At 49.1% G+C, this 25,740-nt stretch overlaps 1 protein-coding gene across 1 annotated transcript; it reads left to right on the top strand.

Moving 5' to 3' along the window:
• Positions 1-20: 20 nt before the first annotated feature.
• Positions 21-25,583, top strand: ALKBH5 (alkB homolog 5, RNA demethylase). The gene is made up of 4 exons (XM_012747915.3): positions 21-1,562; positions 11,069-11,149; positions 22,819-22,974; positions 23,881-25,583. Exons 1-4 carry the CDS (start codon positions 793-795, stop codon positions 24,056-24,058), a joined length of 1,185 nt encoding a protein of 394 aa, XP_012603369.1. The 5' UTR covers positions 21-792; the 3' UTR covers positions 24,059-25,583.
• The last annotated feature ends 157 nt before the right edge of the window (positions 25,584-25,740 follow it).

The following is a 25,740-nucleotide window of genomic DNA, read 5'->3' as shown; positions in this document are numbered from 1 at the left end:
CAATTAAAGAAGTGGAAGCTCCAAAAGGGGAGGTAACGGGGCGGCCTAGGTTGTGGCGGTTCTCCGGTGATTGCGCGCTGGGGACTGAGGTATTTGGGGCATTCGGACGATGCCGTGACGCAGCACAGCGACAGTGTTGACATTGCGAGCGCACCCTGCGAAGGCAGCTCTTCAGTCCTTGAGGCGGCGCGCCGTGGAGACAGGTTGCTGTTTTAGAGTGCTCCCTCGAAGCCCTTCAGCTAGTGGGGGAGGGGCGGCGGACGGCGAGCGGTCCGGGTTTGCGCTTGCGCCAGAGCCTCTGCCGACCCAGCCTGCACGCACGCGCATGCCCGTAGCGCGCGGAGCCGCGGTGTCCAGCAACACCGCGCGTGCGCGCTGAGGAGCCCGCTAAGGAGCGGCGCTGGCGGACGTCGGGCTGGCGGCCCGTGACGTCGTGAGGAGCGCTTTAAAGTGCGGGCCGGGCCGGGCGTCTGAGGGTCTGGCTGGGAGTCAGGCCGAGTCTCCGTAGCAGCCCTCCACGGCATGAGGCGTTGCCGGCGTTCCTGCCCGCTGGGACGTGGAGAAGGTGGAGGAGGAAGAAGCCCTGTTGTCGCCACCACTGCATGACCCGCCGCACCTGAGGCCCGACCCCGCGCCCGGTCCCTCGACGCCCCCCCTCTGGTCCTCCGTCCACGCATGGGGACCCGGCGCTGAGGACCTCATTCCCTCCGGGGGCCCCGGGCGCGTCCCCCGAGAGCCATGCCCGGCCGCCCCGCCCGCCCCGGAGGACCCTAGAGCAGCGTCGCGGGGGCCATGGCGGCCGCCAGCGGCTACACGGACCTGCGTGAGAAGCTCAAGTCCATGACGTCCCGGGACAATTATAAGGCGGGCAGCCGAGAGGCCGCCGCCGCGGCCGCCGCTGCTGTAGCCGCAGCCGCCGCGGCCGCCGCCGCGGCCGAACCTTACCCGGTGTCCGGGGCTAAGCGCAAGTATCAAGAGGACTCGGATCCCGAGCGCAGCGACTACGAGGAGCAGCAGCTGCAGAAGGAGGAGGAAGCGCGCAAGGTGAAAAGCGGCATCCGCCAGATGCGCCTCTTCAGCCAGGACGAGTGCGCCAAGATCGAGGCCCGAATCGATGAGGTGGTGTCCCGCGCTGAGAAGGGCCTCTACAACGAGCACACAGTGGACCGGGCCCCTCTGCGCAACAAGTACTTCTTTGGCGAGGGCTACACTTACGGTGCCCAGCTGCAGAAGCGCGGGCCCGGCCAGGAGCGTCTCTATCCGCCAGGCGACGTGGACGAGATCCCCGAGTGGGTGCACCAGCTGGTGATCCAGAAGCTGGTGGAGCACCGCGTCATCCCCGAGGGCTTCGTCAATAGCGCCGTCATCAACGACTACCAGCCCGGCGGCTGCATCGTGTCTCACGTGGACCCCATCCACATCTTCGAGCGCCCCATCGTGTCCGTGTCCTTCTTTAGCGACTCTGCGCTCTGCTTCGGCTGCAAGTTCCAGTTCAAGCCTATCCGGGTGTCAGAACCTGTGCTTTCCCTGCCCGTGCGCAGGGGGAGCGTGACTGTGCTCAGGTAACCCACCTGGGTGGAGGGGGGGCGGCTCTGCACCCTATTATCTTAGCTACCCACCCTGGCCCGGGAAGCAGCAGCCAGTAGCAGTCCGTACTTTTTACCTTTCTAACCCATTCTTCTGTTTGTAGGTTGTGGGGAGCAGGGGGGAAGGGGCCTATGTTTAAAAACGTGTAGCAAGAAAATAAGGATCCGGGAACCGATGTGAAATTCTGTAGGGAAAGGCAAGTTTGAGGTGAACACGGAGTTGTCAAAATTAATCTAGAGCCGTCTTTCCAGAAGGCTAAGATATTAGGAGACTCTTTCCCTTTGTGATTTTTTTTTTTTTTTTTTTAAAGCAAGTTGCTTTTCCATTCTGGGCTTCCATTTCTAAATCTGTGCTCTTAAAAACAAGGGTTGAACTACCTAAGTCTTTCCTGTTGGGCTGTTCTTGGTTTTCTTAACAGAATAATGTTCACGGATTCCTTAACAGAGCAAATACTCACAGGCAAAGGCCCCTGAGAGTATTTAATTGGTAAGAGTTTTCCATTCCCAAGAGGGGGAGTGACTTCTCTGGCTTTGAACAAATTAGTGGTTGGGCCGGGAACAGAGTGCAGCACACTCTTAAAATTCTCTCTCCCCTCTTGGCTGCATAAGATCCCATGGGTTCTTTGTAAGAACGTGTTACCTGTTATCAGGACTGAATAAAACAAAATGCAGCTGGTCTCTTCTCCTGGTATGTGAGCAGCAAAACTTAGCTTCTTGGCCTGTTTTGAGTCCCAGATCTGCTGAGGATTAGCTCAGTGTTGTGGTCCCCAGGGAAGATTGTGTGCTGGAATATATTTGTTGTTTATAAGAAGTAAAAATTTATTTGGAAGCTTTCTCCTTCCAGCCCTGAAAAAGGTAAATCTAGTAATGTAATCATTAATCCCCCAAACCTTTTAGAAGGTCTAGGCTGCAACTATTGAGAGAAACTTGGTTGACCACCACCAACTACAGGATCAAAACACACCAAGCTTTTGTCGTGAGCAGCTTAAACTCTAAAGTGAGTCAGTGGAGCCACAGTCAGGGGGAGAAAGCAGGATCCCTAGAGTCCTTTTAATATCATGAGGGTGCTTTTTCAGCAGCACATACATTAGTATCAGGAAGGCAAGTCATCTATCTCATTTGAGTTCAAACAGCTGAGGTTGCTTACATGTTTTGGATGGTAGCAGAGCCTTGTGATGTCCAAGACCTCTTAATGGAAAAGTCTGGGAAGTCGGTGGCAGCAGAAGCAGTGCTTTAACTCCATGTACATCTGAAACCCAGAGCACTGCTTACCTGTCAGATGCCTCCTGTCATTTGGGCTTCTGAGCTTCTCAAACCTGCATGATGCTCGTAGATCTTGGCAGGGCCCTTCTAAGATGGGATTTCCAGGTCAGACCCTTGCAAGGGGCCTGCTGTGTATGACAGGTTGGGGTCTGATTCCATTGAAAGGCTCTCAATGCTAAAAGGACCTCTCACAAGGACCATTTAGTCTTTTGATGGGATATTAATTTTCTATGTAGTCATAGGCCCTCAGGGTTGTTGTCAGGAGGTCCAGCAGTAGTCTGGTGCTTAATGGTAAGATCACATGGCATTTTTTGACTTTGAGACTTCCACTCGTCCGGACCCCCAACACATGCACACCCTTGATTGAAGAACAGAAGTTTCACTTTGTTAATATGCAGGTTTGTTAGTGATCAGCAACAAGATTGCATCATCAGGAAAATTCTCTTCATCTTTTCCTTAGAATAGTAAAGTCTTAAAGCTTTCCCAGTCCCTTCCCACACCTCCTGGATTCAGATTTGGCTGTGGAGTTAGTGTGGGAGGCTGAGCCAGGTCCTGAAAAGTGCTGCCCCAGGCTTTGAATCCAGCTCTCATTCTCATTTGCTTTGGGATCTTGTGGGCGTTCTCTGGCTTTCCCATCTGTAGATGGGAAAGATGCCAACTTCCGAAGCCTATTAGAATTAAATGTGGTGATTTGGTATCTAATATAGGGCCTGGCGCAGGGCAGGCATTTAAATGGCTGCTTGCTTTCGTATACAATCACATAACGATCCCCTGCTCTCTTGGTGGGAAAGGAGCTAGGGATTTGGTGGAACCTGAAACATGGCTCTTCCCTTCATGGAGTTTGGGCCCAGTGGAGACCTCAGACAGGTGGATAGTTACACCCTAGGAAGGTAACTATAAGAGCACACTGAGGGGGACATCTTACCCATTCTGGAGTGTTGGAAGTTTTGGGGAGAAAGTAAGCTAGAACTTGGGTAACTTAGGAATTAGCCAAGCAGAGAATGGTGGAGGGCGCATGCAACAGTAGCAGCTTTGGCTGCAGTAGCAGGTAGTAGCCCCAGGTAAGGGGGGGAGAGGGATGGATGCTGACATGAGTTAGATGGCATTCAACCCCCAGGGTGGGGGATGCCCTCATAAAGCTCTTAGTTAAGGGCTTCTCAACAGTGCTATTGTTGATACTTGGGGCTCGCTCATTCTCTGTGTGGGGCTGTTCGTGCATTGTGAACTGTTTAGCAGCATCCCTGGCCTCTATCCACTAGATGCTAGTAGTGTTTTTATGACAGCCAACAAGTCTGAAGACATTGCCAAATGTTGGGGGGGAGGCGGGGGGGATGGGCATAATGCAGAATCATCCCCAGTTGAAAGCCACTGCTCTAGAGTTCTGGATCCTCCCACTAGTTTAAATCTAGCACCTGTTCACTTAGTACTTAGCTTACTGGCTATGCAGGTGAGTAAACACCTGCCTGTTAGTAGCGCCCCTCATCAAATTCTGCATATGTAAGCTGGTAAGCAATGCTTTCTCTAATTTCTTAGTATGGATCCCAGCCCAGAGGTGATGAGCAGTAAAGCTGCAGATTGGAAGGGAGGGACTGGTGAAAAACAGTGGTGCTTTGCAGATGGGGAGGGAGTCTAGTAATTGTCAGTATGATTCAGACTTCAGTTGGTAGTGGTGGCAGTGGTGTCTGTATCCATCCAAGGCAACATGGCAGGAATACAATTTTATATTTAATAGTGGTCAGCATGGACATTAATGCATGGCAAACATTGACTCAGCAGTGTCTAAACCTGGGCAGTTTTAGTGCAAGGCTTCACAGATCCTTCTGGAAGTGCTTCAAACTCCTTTCCAAACCTGGTTGGCAGTTTTTTTGTAACCTTCCCATTTGGGGCCTGGGTGGATCCCCCTCTTAATGCTGTTTTATAATGAAATAAATATTTTTTATTTCTTCATATCAATTCATACCACCTTCCTTCTGTTCCCGGTAGGGTGAATGGGGCAGATTGAAACAGAGTCTAGTTGGATTCATTTAAATAATTACCTCAAGGCTAATTGCTTACTTGCTGCTACCTTTAATCACCGTTACATTTATTGTCTGTGGTGTGGTGACCACACGCCCAGAGATCCGGGCCTTGGTCACCCCTCTGTAAATGACTGTATCACCCAACGATGGGGCATGCACTGGGTTGCTCAGCCTGCGACTCTTCCAGTTAACAGTTGGTATTGGGTAGAGTGGGCACCCCTGTCAGTTCTGGGCTAAGGGCTGATCTTATTCAGCTGGTTGAAAGCAAAATTTAGCTTTCCAGCTTAAAATAGTTGGGAAAGTAGGGCAGATAGGTCCTGGGCCACATCTCTTGTGTGGCATCTTCTGATTCCATGGGAGGGGGAGGAACCACAGGATGAAGTCAGGGCTATGCACTCTCAGGAGGAGCTCTGAGCCAGGGAGGTTGGCTGCCCTTGCAGACCTGACAAGAAGGCAGAGGGCGGCAGAGGAAGGGAAGCGAGCAGTTAGCCATAGTCTTAATCAGGTGTCCTCAAACTATGGCCCGAGGGCCACATGCCGCCTGCCTAGGACATTTATCCGGCCCACCAGGTGTTTTTGGCACCGCTGCCTGTCCTGTTAGCAGCCGACTCATCCCGGGCCCACAGTGTGCACTCTTTTAACGGTCTGAGGGACAGTGAACTGGCCCCCTGTTTAAAAAGTTTGAGGACCCTTTGTCTTAATCACGAGGCTCAGAACAAGCAGAGAATAAATAGGCCATAAAAATTTCAGGGCTGTCTGGCCATTTTAGGCTGGGTAGTTGCTGTGCAGCCATTGCAGAGGTATGGTGCTAGCGCTCTAGGGGCATAGGCTCATCTTTGCAGACCTCTTCCATGGGGCTAGTGGGTATGCATGTGTTCTGTGGTGAGGCCAGTAAGGCCTCTGGGACAGATTAGACCTTATCACCAGGAAAACACAGATGGGCTTTTCTTCCTACCCCTGCCACCCAGAAAAAAAAAAAAAAAAAACTGAAAAGCTTGATGGCAAACTTGGTTGGAGTTCCAGTGTACCACTCTAGCTGTTTGTCCTTGGGCAAGTCACTTAATCTTTTTTGGGCCTCAGTCTTCCTCATCTGTAAAATGGGGCTAATGATGCCATATAGTTGTTACAGAAAGTTGAATCTGTGTCACACTACTGATGCTTAAAGTTTAACTAAAAGCGTCCTAGGAAATGAGCTGCCCATTGTATTCAGCTACTCTATATACCTTGATGTGCATGGAATTTTGGGACTCGGCAGGTTGACCTTTTTCCCTTGATTCAGAAAGCCCTAGGACTTCTCATAAAGTTAGTCCAAGTATCTTCCTGTAAGCTTGGGTCTGGTAAATCTGCGGTCCCTAACCCCCAGGTTATGGACCAGTACTGGTCTGTGGCCTATAAGGAACCAGGCTGCATAGCAGGAGGTGAGTGGCAGGCAAGCAAGTGAAGTTTCTTCTGCATTTACAGCCACTCCCGTGTCACTCACATCACCACCTGAGCTCTGCCTCTTGTCAGAACAGCATTGGTGTTAGATTCTCGTAGGAGCGCAAACCCTACTGTAAACTGCATGTGCGAGGGATCTAGGTTGTGCATCCCTTAGGAGAATCTAATGCCTGATCTGAGGTGGTGATGCTAGTGCTGGGAAGCAGCTACAAATACAGATGATCATTAGCAGAGAGGTTTGTGTAATTATGTCATTATATATTATCATGTAATAATAATAGAAATTGCACAATAAATGTAATGTGCTTGAATCATCCCGAACCCCCCACCCCCAATCCATGGAAAATTTGTCTTCCATGAAATCAGTCCTTGGTTTCAAAAAGGTTGGGGACCGCTGTGATAAATAATTTGAGCCTGAGCTCACAATCCTGGCCCTAAAAGCATGAGCTATTAAGTCCTGTGGGCCTATCACTGTTGAGGGAGGCTGTCACTGGGCCAGAATTTTGGCCAGTCCCTCCATCTCTGATCCATCCTAGCCTAGGCAGGGCGCAGAGTAGATGGGAGAATGGTGATCATGTTGGAAATGTGCCTTAGCTTAATCTCCAAGACTGTCCCCTAGAAGAGAAATGTACAGCTCTATGTAGTCCCTTACAAAGTTTTTCAGACTCCTCATTTAACCTGCACCTAATTCTCTGAGAAAGAACTTGCTGTGATCCTTGTTTTGTAGATGTGGAGACTGAGGATCTAAGTAGTAGAATATACAGTTGTGAAGAGCTGGGAAAAAAATAAGTAGTAGAATAGTTCAGCTCAACACACACGAGTGTCCACCATATGCAGAGATGAGTAAGGGCTTTAAAGAGCTTTGTCTTAATAGGGAAGGCACAATTTCCACAAGGCCAAATGGAGTAGTAGATATGGAAGGGGTAGGGTTGAGCAATGTGGGGGAAACCCAGCCTATGGGAGTCAGGGAAAGCTTTCCAGAGGAGATAAATGTGCCGATGCCCAAAAGAGTCATTCTGAGATATAGAACTAGTGGGTGACAGAGCTGGGCTCTGTTATTCTTGATGCTTTTGTCATATTCATCATTGCTGCTGAGCTGAGGGCTCAGCCCAGGCGGGGAGCAGGCAGGCTGGACAACATGTGGTATTTCCTCTTCTCTCTGTGGAAACAAAAGAGCAGGAGGCGCTGGAACTTTTCTTCATGCCAAGGATAGGGCTGGGCCCAGGGCATATTAAGTTTCAAGCTGGCAGACTGGGACTTTCAGTTTCTCTTGTAGCAAGTAGGTTCCTTAGCAGTAAGTAATGCCCTGTGGTCTCTTTTTGACACTGTCTGAAGTTTGGCCAGAAGAGCTTCCGTTGAACAGGACTTTGAGCTCCTGTTGCCAGAGGCCGATACTCTGAGGAGGGGTCAGTGGGCTGTGTCAACAGCTGCCAGGAAGACCAGAGCTAATGAGCTCTCCAGGTAGGTTCAGTACCAAGGTCATTTCTATGGACCTGTGTATCCCTACCTCCACACTTGTTCTTCTGAGGCCTGGGCTTAGTGGCAGGAAACTGGCATGGCTTATTGTTTGTTCTAGAACCCTTTGGGGGATGGGGCAGGGAGCATGGGGGCAGGCAAGCTTTGACAAACATCTGGATTTGCTCCAGAACTGCATTAAAAGAAGTGGTTCCTTGTTAGAGATGGGAAGTAAAGGCCCTTGGTCATGCCTATAGCCAAGTCAAACAGATTAATGACACTTGTCAACAGCAGGGAAGGTTGCCTGTAGCCAACACGGCACACTCAGGCCTCAGAAATGTGCCTTTGGGAGCTTGGACTTAGCTCTTTAGGGAAGTTCTGTGTGTGTACATATATGTGTGTGTGTGTGTGTGTTTATATGTGACTATCTTGCAGACCAAGTCTCCCCCCCCCCCAGTGTAGAGTAACACACTGGGGGACATGGGATGAGACCTAGAGTTCCTAGCATTGGAAGTGGGGGTCCAGGAGGCCTCTGCTGTTGGCAGATCCCTTCACAGGGAGCCTGGATCATGTCGCCTTGGCAGGTACTAAACCCAAGGCTCTGGCTTACCCCAGAGTAGTCTAGGGGCCTCTGGCATGTGTCACATGCTTAGTAAAAGTTGTTGGGTTGGCTGGGTGTGGTGGCTCACACCTGTAATCCTAGTACTCTGAGAGGCCGAGGTGGGAGGGTCACTCAAGGTCAGGAGTTTGAAACCATCCTGAGCAAGAACGAGACCCCGTCTCTACTAAACAATAGAGAGAAATGAATTGGCCTACTAAAATTATATAGAAAAACTTAGCCGGGCATGGTGGTGCATGCCTATAGTCCTAGCTACTCGGGAGGCTGAGGCAGAAGGATCGCTTGGGCCCAGGAGTTTGAGGTTGCTGTGAGCTAGGCTGACACCATGACACTCACTCTAGCCTGGGCAACAAAATGAGACACGGTCTCCAAAAAAAAAAAGTTGTTGGGTGCCAGGTATCCTGCATTTAACTTAATGCTGTCAACAGCCCTGCAGGGAGGCCTCTCACCACCTCTTTCCAGAGGTTTCAACCATGTAGACGTACAATACTGATTCTGCTTAGAAGGGAGAAGATGCCGTCTCCCTTTTAAAATGTCATATTCTTTTATCATTACTAAAGATTAAGTTACAAAGCATAACAAAATGAACTCTCAAGAACCTACTGCTAACCTTATTACAGATGAAGAAACTGAGGTTTAGGCTCAGCATATGATTTAACCAGGTCACAAAACCAGTAGGCAACGTGAGTAGGCTTGTTGAAGAAGCTCAGGTTTGGACAGAGGTCTCGTCAACTCCCCAACTCCTATATGGCAGTTCTCACTGTGGGCTGAGAGATATTAATAGGTGTTATTTGACAGAAGGTTTTTTGATCAGTGCTCAGGTAAGCAAAGGAAGCAGGTTCTTTTGCTGTAGTAATTCTCAGATCCTTTATTTATTTATTTATTTATTTTTGAGACAGAGTCTCACTTTGTTGCCCAGGCTGGAGTGAGTGCCGTGGCGTCATCCTAGCTCACAGCAACCTCAAACTCCTGGGCTCAAGCAATCCTTCTGCCTCAGCCTCCCGAGTATCTGAGACTACAGGCATGCACCACCATGCCCAGCTAATTTTTTCTATATATATTAGTTGGCCAATTAATTTCTTTCTATTTATAGTAGAGATGGGGTCTCGATCTTGCTCAGGCTGGTTTCGAACTCCTGCCCTCAAGCAATCTGCCCGCCTCGGCCTCCCAGAGTGCTAGGATTACAGGCGTGAGCCACTGCCCCCGGCCTCTCAGATCCTTTAATACATGAATGCTTTTTGAAACTATAATCAGTATTTTCCAAATTGATTTGACTATAGACATTCATCCACAGTCTCTTGTGAGACTAGTGTTCACAGAGAAAATTTTGAAAAACTCTGGTTTAGGAGCAGCTTGGGTGGGGAATGTATAAAAGATTCTTCTACCACCAGCATGGCCTCAAATCAGAGCTGCCTCCCTCTTGGGGCTGAGCCTGTTATAGCATCCTGGCTTTGTATCTCTTATTGGCTCTTGCATCTACTTCTTGCCTGCAGTTGGGCCAGCTTGGTCATTTGAGGAGTCCCAGGCCTGTGGTGGTTTTCTTTTTTTAAAATTTAATTTTTCTACTTTTTTTTACAAACCAGTATGAACCACACTTTTTTATATATATGGGTTCTTGCTGTGTTGCTTAGGCTGGACTCAAACTCCTGGGCTTAAGCGATTCGACTTTTTTTCCCTGCCCCCCTCAGCCTCCCAAGTAACTGGGACCCTCAAGTGTGCCCACAGCACCCTCTGTGTTCTTTCTGACAGTTAAGTATGTGTCTGTACAGCTAGTCATTGAGAAGGGAGCTGATCAGCAGCCATTCGAGAAAGGTTAGTGGTCCAGGGGCAGGCAGGGAAGCTGAGAAGCCACTCTACCCACCCACCCCCAGACCCCTGTGGCCAAGGGAGTTTTGGGCTGTGTAGAACTGCTGCAGCTCAGTGGAGGAACTTGGGATGTGAGAGGGTATTGTGGCTGCCATGCTCCCAGCAAGGGCATGTGAGGGTCTCGGGAAGTAGAGCTTGCCTCCAGAGTTTCAAATTGGAAAGACTCTAGCTGAGAAGAGGACAGTCAACTACCCACATTCATTGGCTTGTGAACAGTTTTAAAAGTCATATACCTTGTTGAAAATAGATATTTGAAAATTCTTCAAGTATCCCAAACACAGCTATCTTCAAAATGTTGGGTTGCCCCCAAATGGAGGCTTTTGTAAGCTTTTTTTCAAGTAGACAGATTCTCTTTTGGAACATGGCAGTCCCTAGTTCTCCCTGGTGACTCAGTGTTGTCAGCAGCTGCCATGGTTTCCTCTGTGTGCTGGAGGGAAGGACAATGAAGAGGAGATGTGGTTCTTCATCTTCTCACCAAAGTCTGGCCTGAGTCCTTCCAGTTGCCTCTAGAGCCACTAAAGGTATACCTGCTTGAGGGCTCATGGAAAGAAAGGCTTCTGGCCTGTGCAGGGAGAATTCTGCACTGGCCTCTGCCTTAAGAGGCCAGTGAGTCTCCTTTGCCTCGTAGCAGGTTTTTCCTTGAGTTAGCTTCTGAGCAAAAGCTTCCTGGAGCTTAACATGATATTTCCCTTCTATGTAAATCCCTCTCAAATAATGGGTAGAGAGTGGCCATAAATAAGACGTGGGCCATATTCCTATCCTCTGTCCCAGGAATGGTGGTTATCTGTCTGCTCTTCACAGCCACATGTTCTGTTTCTTTTTAGTGGATATGCTGCTGATGAAATCACTCACTGCATTCGGCCTCAGGACATCAAGGAGCGCCGTGCTGTCATCATTCTTAGGAAGTAAGTGCCCTATGTCTGGTACCTTCTGCCTTACCTGCAGACCTGTCTGAAGGTGTAGGTCTGTGTCCCCTTAAAACTCAGCTCCTCTGTATCAGTGGCATAGCAGAATGAAGCTTAGGAGAGCGGAAGTCTATAAGTTCTCTTTTTATTTGAATTCCATGAGGATAAACGGTTTTGTCTTTTCATTAGAAAATTAAGTTCTGTGGTTATTTACTAGGGAATTAAGGACTGAGCAAAAAAAGCACGTGCTCCCGATATTTATGGAGGTAGTATTGAGACAAGATTGGGAAACACTCTTCCAAACCCTCCCAACCTCTTTTCCTCACTTCCTTGGTTCTGATTTGTCACATGTGCTCTCAGTGATTATTTTTAGACTCTTCCTTAGCAGCCTGCTTTAAAACTGGCTGGATTTTCATGTCTGGGAGGGGGACAGTGAGGAGAGGAGATGAAGGCGCGATGTTAGGGTCATAGCTTACGGCTGCTCTGTCTGGGGAGGAGATTAGGAAGTACTGGTTAATGTAGACAGAGCTAGCCTCACTAGCATTTCTTTCTTTCCCCTCATGAGGTGAGTGGACTGAGATTTTTCAGAGGGCACAGCCACACAGATATTAGGTGAAGACAAGCCTTTCTTTTGAATAGGTCCCATTCAAAAAGTCAGTGAGAAGAGCAAAACCAGTACCTAGACTTAGGCATGATCAGACTGTATAGCTTGCTATCTTTTTTTTTTTTTTAAATTAAACTTTAGAATAGGTTTTATTTTTTTTTTCTTTTGTTTTTGTTGTTTTTATTTGTTTGTTTGAGACAGAGTCTCGCTTTGATGCCCAGGCTAGAGTGAGTGCGGCTAGAGTGAGTGCCATGGCGTCAGCCTAGCTCATAGCAACCTCAAACTCCTGGGCTCAAGCGATCCTGCTGCCTCAGCCTCCCGAGTAGCTGGGACTACAGGCATGTGCCACGATGCCCAGCTAATTTTTTCTATATGTATGTATGTTGGCTAATTAATTTCTTTCTATTTATAGTAGAGACGGGGTTTCGCTCTTGCTCGGGCTGGTTTTGAACTCCTGACCTTGAGCAATCTGCCCACCTCGGCCTCCCAGAGTGCTAGGATTACAGGCATGAGCGACCGAGCCCGGCCTGTTTGTTTGTTTTTTGAGACAGAGTTTCGCTTTGCTGCCCAGGCTAGAGTGAGTGCCGTGGCATCAGCCTAGCTTACAGCAACCTCCAACTCCTGGGCTCAAGCGATCCTCCTGCCTCAGCCTTCTGAGTAGCTGGGACTACAGGCATGCGCCACCATGCCCGGCTAATTTTTTGTATATATTTTTAGTTGGCCAGTTAATTTCTTTCCATTTATAGTAGAGACGCTCTTGCTCAGGCTGATTTCGAACTCCTGACCTCGAGCAGTCCGCCCGCCTCGGCCTCCCAGAGTACTAGGATTACGGGCGTGAGCCACCGCGCCTGGCCTAAACTTTAGAATAGTTTTATAGAAAATTGTGATGATAGCACAGTGTGTTCCCATCTACCCTGCACCCCATTTCCCTAATTGTTAATCTTACATTAGTGTGGTGTATTTTTGTTTGTTTGTTTATTGAGACAGTGTCTCACTGTGTTCCTGGGCTAGAGTGCTGTGGCGTCAGCCTAGCTTACAGCAACCTCAAACTCCTGGGCTCAGGCGATCCTCCTGTCTCAGACTCCCAAGTAGCTGGGACTACAGGCATGCGCCACCATGCCCGGCTAATTTTTTCTATGTATTTTTAGCTGGCCAATTAATTTATTTCTATTTTTAGTAGAGATAGGGTCTCACTCTTGCTCAGGCTGGTCTCGAACTTCTGAGTTCAAACTCCGCCCGCTTCCGCCTCTCAAAGTACTAGGATTACAGACATGTACCACTGGGCCTGGCCTAAATCTTGATACATTACTAACTGAAGTCCATAGTATAGATTTCCTTAGGCTTTTCCTAATGTCCTTTTTCTGTCCCAAGATCCCACATTATATTGTCATGTCATCTTAGGTTCTTCTTGGCTGTAACAATTTCTTAGACTTGGCTTATTCTTGAAGACATGGACTGGTTAGGTATTTTATAGAACCCTCAGTTGGGATTGTCTGATTTCACACTCCCTTGGTTAGATGGAGGTTATGGTTTGGGGGAGGTAAAGTGCTGTTTTTTACCACATACCAAGGGTACATAACTGTTAACATAGCTTATCGCTGTTGCTTTTGATCACCTGGCTGATGCAGCTTTTGTCAGGTTTTCTACTATAAAGTTACTGTTTCCCCCTGTCCATTGCTGTACTCCTAGGAAGTCACTGTGTGCAGCAGGCATTTAAAGAGTGGGAAGTTAGCCCTGTCTCATTGAGGGGGGAGTAGCCACATAAGTTACTTGGAATTCTTCTGAATGGGACATTTGTCTGTCTCCCTCATTTATTTATATATTCAATCACTTATATCAGTATGGACTCATGGGAATTTATTTTACATTCAAATTGTTCTGGCTTTGGGCATTGGGAGGGTTTTTTTTAAGTTTTTCTGGCTCGCTTTTTTTTTTTTTTTTTTTAAACTTCAGTCAATAACTTTAGCATCCTGTCCCTTTGGGCCCACAAGTCCAGAATAATGTGGAATAATGTGATGAAATCTCTTTAGCCTGATTTTGCTACTCTGTCAAGTCAAAACTGAGTATTCATTTTATCATCAATAGAATGGATATGATCCAGACCTGTGGGATGGTCCTATAGTGTAGGTAGAGTGCTAGGCACATATGGGAGCTCCAGACATTTGAATCAACTCGGTGGTTGGCAGCCTCTCTTCTGTAACCTAACAGTATTCCCAGAATTCATCAGAGGAAGGATTTTTAATCTGCCTTTCTACTTTCTCTTTCTGTGGTTCTCAGGATAGGCAGAAACCCAGAACCCAGAAGTAATAGTCTACAGAACCAGAGCAGTACCTTCTTGGGTATTCCCTACTGGCCTTTCACAGTAGCTTATTCTGGGGAAATCTTTGCTGGAGGTGGTCATAGCGTGTCAGGTCAGTCTTCCAGCTGCTGCTTCTTAAATGGTGATTTCCATACTTGGCTGCTCAGGCCAGCTGAGTCAAATGCTCCTCAGCACAGCTAGGGGTCTGCATTGTTAGCTCCCCTGGAAGCTCTTTGGATATCTGGGTCCCTGGCAGTAGTCAGACCTTGGGAATGGCTGTTATGGGTAACTGAGGCTCTTCTACATTCTGATTTGAGTGGACCCAGGAGCCATTCACATAGTAGGCTAGAGGGCAGAAGCACAAAGCTTTGGGGCAAGGGGGTTGAAGAAGAGTGGGAGGATGTCCTCCAGCTTCCCCAGGCAGCTGAGCTGGGGAAGTGCCCAAGTGTAGGGAGCCAACCCAGCGGACCAGAGGAGAGGCTTGGGCATCTCTATTGTCTGCAGAATAAAATCCAAGCATCCAGGCTAGTCTCCTTGGTGTTTCCTGTTTTTTTTTTTTGTTTTTTGGTTTTTTTTGAGACAGATTATTGCTCTGTTGCCCAGGCTAGAGTGCCGTGGCGTCAACCTAGCTCACAGCAACCTCAAACTCCTGGACTCAAGCGATCTTTCTGCCTCAGCCTTCCAAGTAGCTGGGACTATAGGTATGCACCACCAAGCCCGGCTAATTTTTTTTCTATATAGTTTTAGTTGGCAAATTAATTTGTTTCTATTTTTAGTAGAGATGGGGTCTCGCTCTTGCTCAGGCTGGTCTCGAACTCCTGACCTTGAGCGATCCGCCCACCTCGGCCTCCCAGAGTACTAGGATTACAGACGTGAGCCACCGGCCTGGCCTCCTTTTTTTAATATGATGAAGTCCAGTTTATTTTTTGAGACAGGGTCTTACTTTGTTGCCTATGCTAGAGTACAGTGTCTTGTTGTCATAGCTCACTGCAGCCTTGAACTCCTGGGCTCAAGTGATCCTCCTGCCTCAGCCTCCCAAGTAGCTGGAATTACAGGCTCACGCTGTCATGCCTATATAATATTTTAATTTTTTTTTATAGAGACAGGGTCTCGCTATGTTGCTCAGGCTGTTTTTAAGTGCTGGGATTATAGGTGTGAGCCACCATGACTGGCTCTTGGTATTTCCCCTTCATCTTCCACTCTTCACTTATTTTAAAGTACCTGCAGCTCCTAATTTGGTCCATGGACTTGTGTTCTGGACTCTTGTGGTAGTGTGGCCTCCATTGGGAATACCTTTCATCTAACATGTACATCTTCTTATCCACACGCCAACTCCCCAAATGACCTACATATAATGCTCAAAATAGGTTAACGTCATTCTTCAAGGCTCAGGTTGACCATTTTGACATGCGGAAGCATCACATACACACCTTTAGCTCTTGTAGTGCACACATACCCCAGTTTAGACTGTCAGAGCCCAAATGCTTGCCATTGTGGATTTCCAAATCTACATTCGGTGGGAATAGGGAGATCCCTGTTCGTCTGGGGCCCAACATGAGGAGGAGAAGGAGACTCAGTCAGTGTGTGAAGAACAATTCAGACCAGTGAGGAGCAGCTCCCGAGTAGCTATAGGGGCTTGTCTTAGGAAACAACAAATTGTGACAAGTTGAAAAAAGGGAGCATCCTGGCCCAGGCACCAGCCAGAGGAGATGAGCAGGATGTGGCCTTGGGGTGGGTGGGTGGGGTACCTGGTTGATTTGATGTCTTCTGGTGAGGTTGTGTTCTAGTGGATAGAATCTGAGAATTGAGCCTGGCTCTTCTAATAGACAGAGGGATTGGAGCCAGTCCTGCTTTCTCTTAAGGTCAGATAAAGAATGCACAGGCTGCTGAGGGAGTGCCTGGGGTCTCTGTCACCGGCTCAGGTCAGTCAGAGCTGGCAGTGTCTTTCTAAGGGCCTCATGGAGGGAAGCAGGTGGATAGCTGCCAAGTGCTTCTGGTTCAAAAGAAACTCCTGTGAACATGAGTGGTGCTGAGTCTTCATGCACATGTGCCCTTGTTTCTCACTGGGTGGCTATAAATGACCTTTTGAGAGTCTCCCCAGCAGTGGAATCCAAACATTATAACAATTCCCTTGCTGTTGTAATGCTTGGGCTTTGCAGCTTAGCCAGTAAATGGCTGAGTGAGACCTAGAACCTGGGTCTCCTGGTGCTGAGTCTTGTGACCCCTTGGTTCTTCACACAGTGGAACACCCCAAGTCTTGTCCTTGCCCCCCACTATGTCATTGGGATAGATGCTTTGAGTTTAAGAAACTGGAGCTCAGATATAGAAGAGTTTGCTTGCTTCTTTATAATCTTTGGTATGCCTGGCAGGGAAGCTGGACCTAACCTCTCTGGAGGTGTGGTTCAAGTTTTAAATTACTGGTTAGATACCAAGAGGCTGACCAGCTTCAGAGGTATAGCAATTCATCTGTGAAGGGGAAGCACTCTACTCCTTCTGTGATTCCCTAGTGTGCACCCTGTGTTCCTCCTTTTGGAGCACCTTGCTAGGTGCCCTGTGCCAAGTATCCATGTTAACCCTGAGAGTAGAAGGTGTTGAACTCAGTGTGAAAAGGCACTCAGGTAGAAAGTGAGCTGCCTCAAGTCATCTAGCTAGTTTGGAATGATCTTGGAGCAGGGATTTCTGACTTGACAGAAACATCAAATGTCTACTATGTACAAGGCACCAGAGGTAGGCACCATAGGAAACTTAGTGCTCCCTTGCTGTTTCATATGTAATAGGCTTGCACTTTGCATGCCATTCTAACACAAAGCAGAGTAAGCACTGGTATAAAAGCAGAGTGGATTCCCTGGGGGCCCAGCCAAAAAAGAAAAAGTTACATCCAATTTAGGGGGAGGGTGGGCTTGGTAGATCTGACTCCTGAGCTAGAAACTGCTGGCCAGGCAGAAATGGTAAGCTCAAAGGCTGGAAGGCAGAGAAGTGTAGGGGACCTCTTTATTTTTTCTTTTTTAAATTTTTTTTTACTTTTTTCTTTTATTTCTTTTTTCTTTATTAGCCCAACTTTTGGGTGAAAAAGAGTAGGGGACCTCTTTAGATGAGGGGTAAAGGAGGGAAGGGGATGCCTTGGATCAACATTTGATCCTCAGGAGATGGCTTGTTGGTCCTCAGGGCCTTCTAGTTAGTGTACCCAGTCCTTTGGTTTCCAAGAGGCTCCCAGGGCAGTGCCAAGTCTGCCTATAAGACTTGTATTCCTGAGGTTGGCACACTCCAGTTAATCAGATAAGGTGGCTCAAGGCAGCATATATAGCCCACTTCTTTCCTTTTGGTCAAGTGGAACTCAGCTCAGAGTGGTCTGAAGCTGGACAAAGCAGCTAGAGAGTCATTTGTCAAATAGTAACCAAGGCTGTGTCTGCTAGGCTCTGTGCTAGTGCCAGCAATGCAAGTTAGTGTGGGCTCTTATTCCATTTGTCATTTGAGGGAAGGCAGACATTTAGCATCTCACCAGGGGCTGGTCAAGGAAGGCTTTCTGGAGATGTGCCACCTGAAGATAGTCAAGGATGTTTGGGCCTCTGTCAGGCATAGAAGGGAGTTCAGGGATGAAGACAGTCAATTCAGAATATACATTTTTTTTTGTTTTTTGGTTTTTTTTTGAGACAGTCTCACTTTGTTGCCCAGGTTAGAGTGAGTGCTGTGGCAGCAGCCTAGCTCACAGCAACCTCAAACTCCTGGGCTCAAGCGATCCTACTGCCTCAGCCTCCCGAGTAGCTGGGACTACAGGCATGCGCCACCATGCCCAGCTAATTTTTTCTATATATATTAGTTTGCCAATTAATTTCTTTCTATTTATAGTAGAGACGGGGTCTCACTCTTGCTCAGGCTGGTTTCCAACTCTTGACCTCGAACAATCTGCCCGCCTCGGCCTCCCAGAATGCTAGGATTACAGGCGTGAAGAAGATGCGTTCTTTACAGAGACTTAGGGTCCAGGAGCTCTGAGGTAGTCTATTATTCTGGAACACCAAATAGAGATTGGGTGGAGGACTTGATATAATCTAGGACAGAAATGACTTCATGTTGTATGGAGAGATCTGAAGGTCACTGGGGAGCCATGGAGGCATATGAGCTGTGGGGTGAGGGATTTGCATGTGAGAGGTTATTGGTACACGGCTGAGCTCGTTGGTTTATTTGGTCATTCAAACCAAAGAGTCCTAGGGTTCAGGAGGAGTCCCTTCCTGAAAGCCAAACACCCCAAGTGTGAGACTGAGTGTGTGGAAGAACAGCTATGGAAACAGGGTGCACTCTGGGCTGCTTCCCTCCACAGCCAGCTGGAGGAGTGGCTGTCTCTTGGTTTCCCTGGCTCTGACCAGTGCTTGGTATTGCTCCTGTCTCGATGATTCTTGTTCCCTGTGGCCAGGTGTAGTTCACCTTTGTTCCCTGATTCAATGAGCGTGTGTATCCACATGCGTACACCCTGTCCATTTGGCAGCCTAACCAATCTGATGAGTCTGCAGCCTGCCCAGGGAGTATGGGGACAATGAGATTACCAGGGGAGGTGACAGGCTTGGGCTTCTGGCCTGGGTCTGTTGCTTTCTCTCCAAATGCAATCTTACCTGAGCCCTGTGTTCTTACATGAAAATTGGGGCAGTTAAGGTTAAACTTGTGAATGTTGGGTGGGTTTTCTCCTAGCCCCGTCCTCACTATACCATCTCTTTGCTCTTGATAAATAGTAGGGGATGAAGAAGGCTATACTCACTGGAGGTACATTGTGAGCCAGAGGCACATGGAATAGGAGGGGAAGAGAGACTCAGTATGGAGTTCAGTGGCCCAGGTGGAAGAAAGCAAATTTGATCTTTGGCCTCCTGGTGTCCTGGAGGGTGACATTGATACCTTACCAGGTGTGAGCTATAGGGATCCCTGAGTACCTGTGATGCTGGCCCTATGTTCTGGCTGGCATCCATGGAGCCCCGGCTCCCAGGGCTCAGGTATGTATTGTAGTATGCAGTCATGGTGACCAGGCTGAATGATTTAGAAAGGCTTCCCTCAGGCCCTGGGTATATCCTGTAGCGGGGGGAACGTGGTGGGGGGATGGACCATGTGCCTCTTCTTTAGGTGATACCCCTAATGTGTTTTCAGGCTCTTCTGAACATAGCATGCTGCTATATCTGTTTCAGAACTGCTTTGTGGAGAGAGCAGAGTAGGAATTAGAGAGAAGCCTGATGTTGGCCAGAGGTAGGTGGAAGTTGAGTGAGGCGAGTCACATGAGGGGAGTGGGTACTATTGTGGGGGAGACAACAGGGTGCAGGTTTGAACTTTGTGGGAGACTGGTACCCAAAGGTGCTGGAGCTTAGACCTAGACCTAGGGGCCCAGGTTACTAAATAGACAAAGGGGTGCTTGGGTACATCCGCCACCCTTGTCCCTGCTGCCTTGTTCTGTTGGAGAGCCAGGCTTTTAGTCCAAGGGTGCTTCTTCGTGAGGGTGGAGCCAGGAGTTAGAGAATAGTTGATAGTGGGCTGGGGACTACCATCCCTCTAGGGTCACCGTGGCCTGAGTATGGGCTGGTAATCTATCTCCCAGATGTAGTGACGCTGCCACCCACACAGTGCTCTGCTCTGCTGCAGTGAAGAGGACCCACCTGTACTTTAGAGGCCATTGTGGGGTATCAGCTGTGTGACTTGGGGTGGTAGCTATGTGGCTTGGGTCAGCAACTTTCCCTTGGATTTAGCAGTGCTACCCACTCCCAACCCCTGTAGTGGGAACGTTTTCCAGCAGCTTCTCTGTAGGATTACACGTGATAAAGAGCATGAAGGGAGCACCTGGGACAGAATCAGTTCCCTCCATTCCCCTCAGTTCACATGTGGGTGTCTTGGGCATCCTTTGTTCTGATCTTACTTTTACCTATGCCTAATCCCAACTTTGTCCTGACATGCTGGGAGACCTCTTGTGAAGGGGGAGTGGTCTGCCAGCTGACCGTCACCTCACACACCTGGATTGCCTTGCTCTGACTCCAGGATACTGACTCAGATCTGTAAGACAGGTCTTTGTTCCTCCTGGGGAGGCCCAGATCCAAATTTTACTATAACTGGGCCTTCTGTCTCCAGATTTTTGGCTCTCTCTGCTAAACTCTGAGGGGCCTAGCCTGGTCCATGGGAGTTGGTGCCTTTTAACAGGAGCATGTTCTGAAGTTAAGCAGCTGGTGGGCTCTGGTCTTGGGATCTAGCTCTAGCCTGTCTAGAGCTCGCCCCACAGCTTGGCAAGTTTTTAGAAGTGGAGGGGAAGGCAGGATCTTCTCCAGCTGTTATAAGATGTACTTGTAATAGTCTCAGGGGATATGTCAGGAGCCATTTGGGCCCCAGAGCACATACTATTCCCAAAATGGGTGCCGAAGGCTGGGTTTCTTGTAAGGCCACCTCTCATCATCCCTTCTCTGAGGGCTGCCCTTGATGTCAACAGGGCTGTCATGCTGTGCAGGGGAGAAACAATGCCCTTCCCTTCCTTCAGGCAGCCAGAGAAGCAGAGAGGCAGCTAGTGCCCCTGGCCTGCCTGTCCAGGCTCAGCTGGTCCCACCTGCCTCCATAGCATCTCCAGCAGTGCTGAATCCATGGTGTGGGTATACTATCACTGCCTCCCCAGGCAGGCCACCCCAAGTAATAAGCAGCTCAAGAAGAGCTGGAGCCCACGCCAAGTTTCAGTGTGGCATCAGGTTGTGACACAGGCGCTCATCTTGGTGACTCTGCTGTTCTCTTGCCATCTGTCATTCACCTAAGGAAACAACTCTGTAGTGCCCCATCAGGGCTTCATTAGGGCTTTTGGGTAACCCAGGGGCCTTCCTGCCCTGATACTTTTATGGTCTTAGTTTTATGGGTGCCAGAAGACAGACTTTCCTCTTTGAGGCCCTTGGAGTCCTTTTAGTCAACCTTAATGGCTGATGTTTCGTGTCGTCTGATGTCTGCTGCCTGGACCTCTCAACTCAGTGGTATGAGGCCTGGTAAAGAGAAGGTCATCAGGGCTCAGGTCATGCTATTCTATTTCACATCCTCATCTCTGGGTGTGCCCATCACCATCTTTACCCAAAGAATCCTAGCTGTGAAGGAGGCAACTTGCCTCTGATTCCTTGACCCTCAGAACTGAAAGGAGCCTTAGAGCATGTCACATTTTTCCATCCTTTGCTCAGATGTGGCAACCAAGACCTGAAGAAGGATGGTGACTAGCCTGGACTCTGGCAGTGCCAGGACTGGATATTCCTCTTCTTGCTGCTGGGTCCTGCTTCCCTGAGCCTGGAGCAGCCCAGAGTAGAGGCTGAGGCTAGTAGGCCAGTCAGTACAGCTGGGCCCCTCTGGCCTCCCCCACCATGAGGCCAAAGCAAAGGGGCAGGGATGCCTGCCCACCCACCACTTTGGGCCTGAGGCATCAGAACATTGGTTCCAAGCTATAAGGAAGAGAGATGCCCCCTTCTGGCTTCAGGATAGAGACCCTTGCCCAGGTTCAGAGTATCTCCTGCGTGTCAGACTTGAAGTCTCGCTTAGGCTTAAACTTTCCCCTACAACTTCTAGGATGCATGACTTACTGCCTTTCTGATTCAATTTCTCCCATCTGTTCACAGCAGGCCAGTCAATGGATGGTGGTGGTGGCAGCCATGGGGAATAGGGGGAGCTGAAAGGACCTGATGCAGTTGTCACCCAGAATGCCAAGTAGCATAGCCCAAGGGACTTCTTGGATTTCTCCCATGCTGTCTTTCCCTCAGCATCCTTGTGATGAGGGGTGTCCTTTTGAATCCTCCCCGACCATAGTCCCTGCTTCCTCAGAACCAAGTTACTACTCGTTTCCTGCAGACTCTGGAGAAGGTGCCTTCAGGGCCTTCTGCTAGTGCCCTGTCACTCCCTACCCAGCCTGTTACACAGGGCCCTCTCCTGCCTCTTGCTCCCACCTTCCTGACTTGCTAGCCTTCTCTGTGTCTCACAAGAAGCCTCAGAGCTTCTTTGAGGTTTTCCAGGCCTGCTTCCTTCTGGTCTGGCTTTATAAAGGAGTTCAGGTCATTGCCCTAAATTCTCTCTACCCAGCTCCTCCATCCCCCTCTTCCTCATCTGTACTTATATGCTTTCCCTTTACTAGGTGGTTTCTTCCTTGAAATTTGTACCCAGTGCTGGTGGGAACTTTGCCTTCAAATTCCCTCTAGCCTCTGCCTAGTCAGCATCCTAGAACAAGCAGAAGCTGCCGGTGACTACAATGGGACCAGACTTAACCTCATGATTATGAATTGGGCTTGGGCTGCCTTCCGTGGCTCTGCCACCCAGCCTCAGTGTCCCTGTCTATATAGGGTGAAAGGGTAGCTCTGGTTCTCTTTGCCTCTAGCCTCTCTGCAGGCCTGGACCAGGGATCCTTCCTGTGTTGGTGCCCACCAATGGGGCCCTCAGTCTTCTGGCAAATGGAATAGATAACCCTAGAGAATCTCTGGACCCAAGTAGGGTGATGTGGCTGCCTCATTCAGCTGAGAGAGAGCCCTGGAATCCTTCCCTTGGTTCAGCAGATACCTATCACTGGAAGACTCCAAATAGAAGTGTTCCTATTCCTTATTCCTAAGCCTGAACTTGAAAAGGAGAGCCTTTGGTAGTCAGCTAGACCAATCTCTAGTTGAACCACAAGGATGCTGAGGTACAGAGTGCTGACTTCCAGGCCCAGTTGGCCCCCACTTGGCCTTACTAGAGAGAGAAATGGTTTGATTGGGCCCACACCTTCACCAGAGGCCCATTGGTGACCCCATGTTTCCTTTGCAGGACAAGATTAGATGCGCCCCGGTTGGAAACAAAGTCCCTGAGCAGCTCCGTATTACCACCCAGCTATGCTTCAGATCGCCTATCGGGAAACAACAGGGACCCTGCTCTGAAACCCAAGCGGTCCCACCGCAAGGCAGACCCCGATGCTGCTCACAGGTACTCGGCTTAGGACTCTCAGAGGGCAGCAAATCAGCCCCATGGCCTGATACAGGGTGAAATGGGGGGGGGTGGGGACCTGAGGGGTAGGCTGGTTAGGAGTCTGAGATTGCCCACACTTCCAAAGCCTTATGTCTGGTTCCTCTGGTTTGGTGGCATTGGTAGCATTCCCACTTAACCCCTGGCCAACTGCCTGTTACCCTCAGAGAGACTCTGACAAATGGGAATGTGTTGTTTCCTTCCTGTGACTTCCTTTGCTCAGTTCCATCTAGCCAAACACTCTTGTGGATTTATACTTAGATGTTAAGAGGAATTCTTGGGACTTGGAAAATGGTGAACCAGGTACTTATTTCAGAAGGGTTGAGTAAGGTTTCTGAGGAGGTAACGTTTAAGCCGAGACCAGAGGGATAAAGAAGATGTAAGGGCATTCTGGATAGGAAGTACTATACATGAGCCGAGCCCCTAAGACAGAAAAGAGCTTGGTGGTTTCAGAGGCTAGTGGGGTTGGTGAGTAGAGAAGGAGGGGGAGGGCATGTCGGTACTGAGAGAAAGTGGGGAGAGTGGGGAAGTAGAGGTAGACAGCAGGACCATGCAGGGTCTTGAGGCTATAGTAGGGAAGACCGTCTATCCAGCGGCCCTGGCAACATCATGGGGCACCAGACTCAGACAGGCAGACCCCACAGAGTAATTGGGAAATGTCTCAAAGACTAGGGTGGCCACTGGCACTTAGTGGACAAGAACCTTCCATGCCAGTGCTTGTAGCAGTACTACCCTTCATTGAGGACTACTGGGCCGGAGTGACCCATCCCAAGGATGAGGATTCTGAGGCCAGGCCCAGACGTGGTAAAGCCAGGCAGGCCCTTCCTGACAGCTTCTCAGGCAGCACACCGTTACCTTTCCTTTCAGGCCACGGATCCTGGAGATGGACAAGGAAGAGAACCGGCGCTCAGTGCTACTGCCCACACACCGGCGAAGGGGTAGCTTCAGCTCTGAGAACTACTGGCGCAAGTCCTACGAGTCCTCGCAGGACTGCTCGGAGGCGGCAGGCAGCCCTGCCCGAAAGGTGAAGATGCGGAGGCACTAAGGCCTACCCGCCACCCTCCTGGGAACTCTGGCTAATCCTCATGTAGCTTGCCCCTCCTTTTGTTTTGTTTTGAGGGTTTTGTTTGTTTTTTGGTTTTTTTTTTTTTTTCTTTTTGATCCTATGTATTTTTTCCTTGATTTGTTGCCTGTTAAGGCTGAAGAACGGAACTGGCCAGGACCTGGGTTCTCATGTTCTTGGTTTTCCTCCTGGATGGAAAGGCTGTTGGCATCTGTAGGGGACAGAGGCTCACGCTGGAGTGGCCAGTAGAGGTGTGGGTTGCAGCCGGGCTGTGTCAGGCAGGGTTCATTTAAAAGCAACAAAATGTTTTAGTTAAGAAAATTCTTTTGCTTTCATTGTAAATCTTTGCCGTGTTCTAAACAAAGTTCAATCTCTTACCCACCCCTTCCCTCCACTTATATGCTTGGTTGAGGTCTCCTGGGACCTTGCTGGTTCTGTGATGGGCCTGCTGTCCTCCACTTTTTACCTGCTCTCTGTGCCCTGGAAGCTCATGCAAACACCCTTCCTTCCTCCTGTGGCAGGGTGGTTCAGGTTGGTTGAGCAGGGGCTTAAACAGTGCCAGCCCCTGCCACCTTAAAGCTATCGCTGAGCCCCCTGGGCTTCACATGTACTGGGCTGCTCTGTTCACAGTTCCTTGGGCTGCTGAGGGGCTAGTGCAGTGGTCCTGACCTCTCTTGCCAAGAGCACACCTCTTTGCTGGGTTGCTCCTTTCAAGCATATGCTTGTGATTATATGGAACAGTTAGACTCGCCATGTTGGGTCAGTTTTAGGAATTTTTTCTAGCTAGAGGGACTGGTGTCCTAGCATTTGGGGTATGGAAATTTGTTGTGGTGTGTGGTAGGGTTTTTGTTTTCTTTTGTTTTGAGTTTTTTCTTTTGGTCTCTTGGCTTCTTCCTTTCCCTTTTCTTTCTTTCTCCATTGGCCAGCCTGGGCCACCTCCCCCTGCCATCCGTCTAGGAAGGCGCCTGTGCCCTCTGCCTGCAACATACATCCAAGGCCAGAGCTCAGGCCTGCAGGCTGGATTGTTGCCATCTCCACCTCAGGCATGTGAGCTGGGGAAGCGGCTTTTAAAAAATAATAATAAAAGAAAAAAGTTAAAAGTTTTTGGCAGTTTCTACCCACTTAGATCCTGGAAAGCTGCAGGGTTTTGCTGATCTAGTTTCAATAGAAATGTCTTCTCATCAGCCAGGCCAGGACCTGGGCTTGCCGAGAGCAAGGCCTCCCGGCAGCCAGGCTACCACCATTCTGGGGCTTTGTTTCCAGAGGCCCAGGCCTGAGGCCTCAGAGGCTGCAGAAATCTGGGGCAGCCACCATCAAGAAGCTCCTCTCAGGGGCCGGAACTTCTTTGCCAGCGTGGATTCCTCAAGTCGGGACTGCATAACTAAAGCAGTTGCAGTTTTATTTTTTTTACAGCTTTTTTCCCAAAAATGATTTGTAGTTGTGTGTGCAGCACTTTGCCCTGATATGTGTGCTCTACAATAAAAACCAAATCTAATATATTTTGAAACAGTTGTTTGATGCTGTCATAAGAGAGGGCTTGCCTTTGGTGCTTCTTTAATCCTGTTACTACTACTTAAAGCTCTGGATGCGGGTTGGGGAGGCAGAGCTCATTGCCCACTAGGGCCCCAGAGGAGACAACCAGTCACTAGCACCAGGGCTCTTAA

This window comes from Microcebus murinus, chromosome 18 (assembly GCF_040939455.1).
Source record: "Microcebus murinus isolate Inina chromosome 18, M.murinus_Inina_mat1.0, whole genome shotgun sequence".
Lineage (NCBI taxonomy): Eukaryota > Metazoa > Chordata > Mammalia > Primates > Cheirogaleidae > Microcebus > Microcebus murinus.
This window is presented reverse-complemented; position numbering and strand designations above follow the sequence as displayed.

Coding starts and splice junctions, on each gene's coding strand:
- ALKBH5 (XM_012747915.3), top strand. CDS start 793: ATGGCGGCCGCCAGCGGCTACACGGACCTGCGTGAGAAGCTCAAGTCC. Junction 1,563..11,068: donor GGGAGCGTGACTGTGCTCAG/GTAACCCACCTG, acceptor GTTTCTTTTTAG/TGGATATGCTGCTGATGAAA. Junction 11,150..22,818: donor GCTGTCATCATTCTTAGGAA/GTAAGTGCCCTA, acceptor TTTCCTTTGCAG/GACAAGATTAGATGCGCCCC.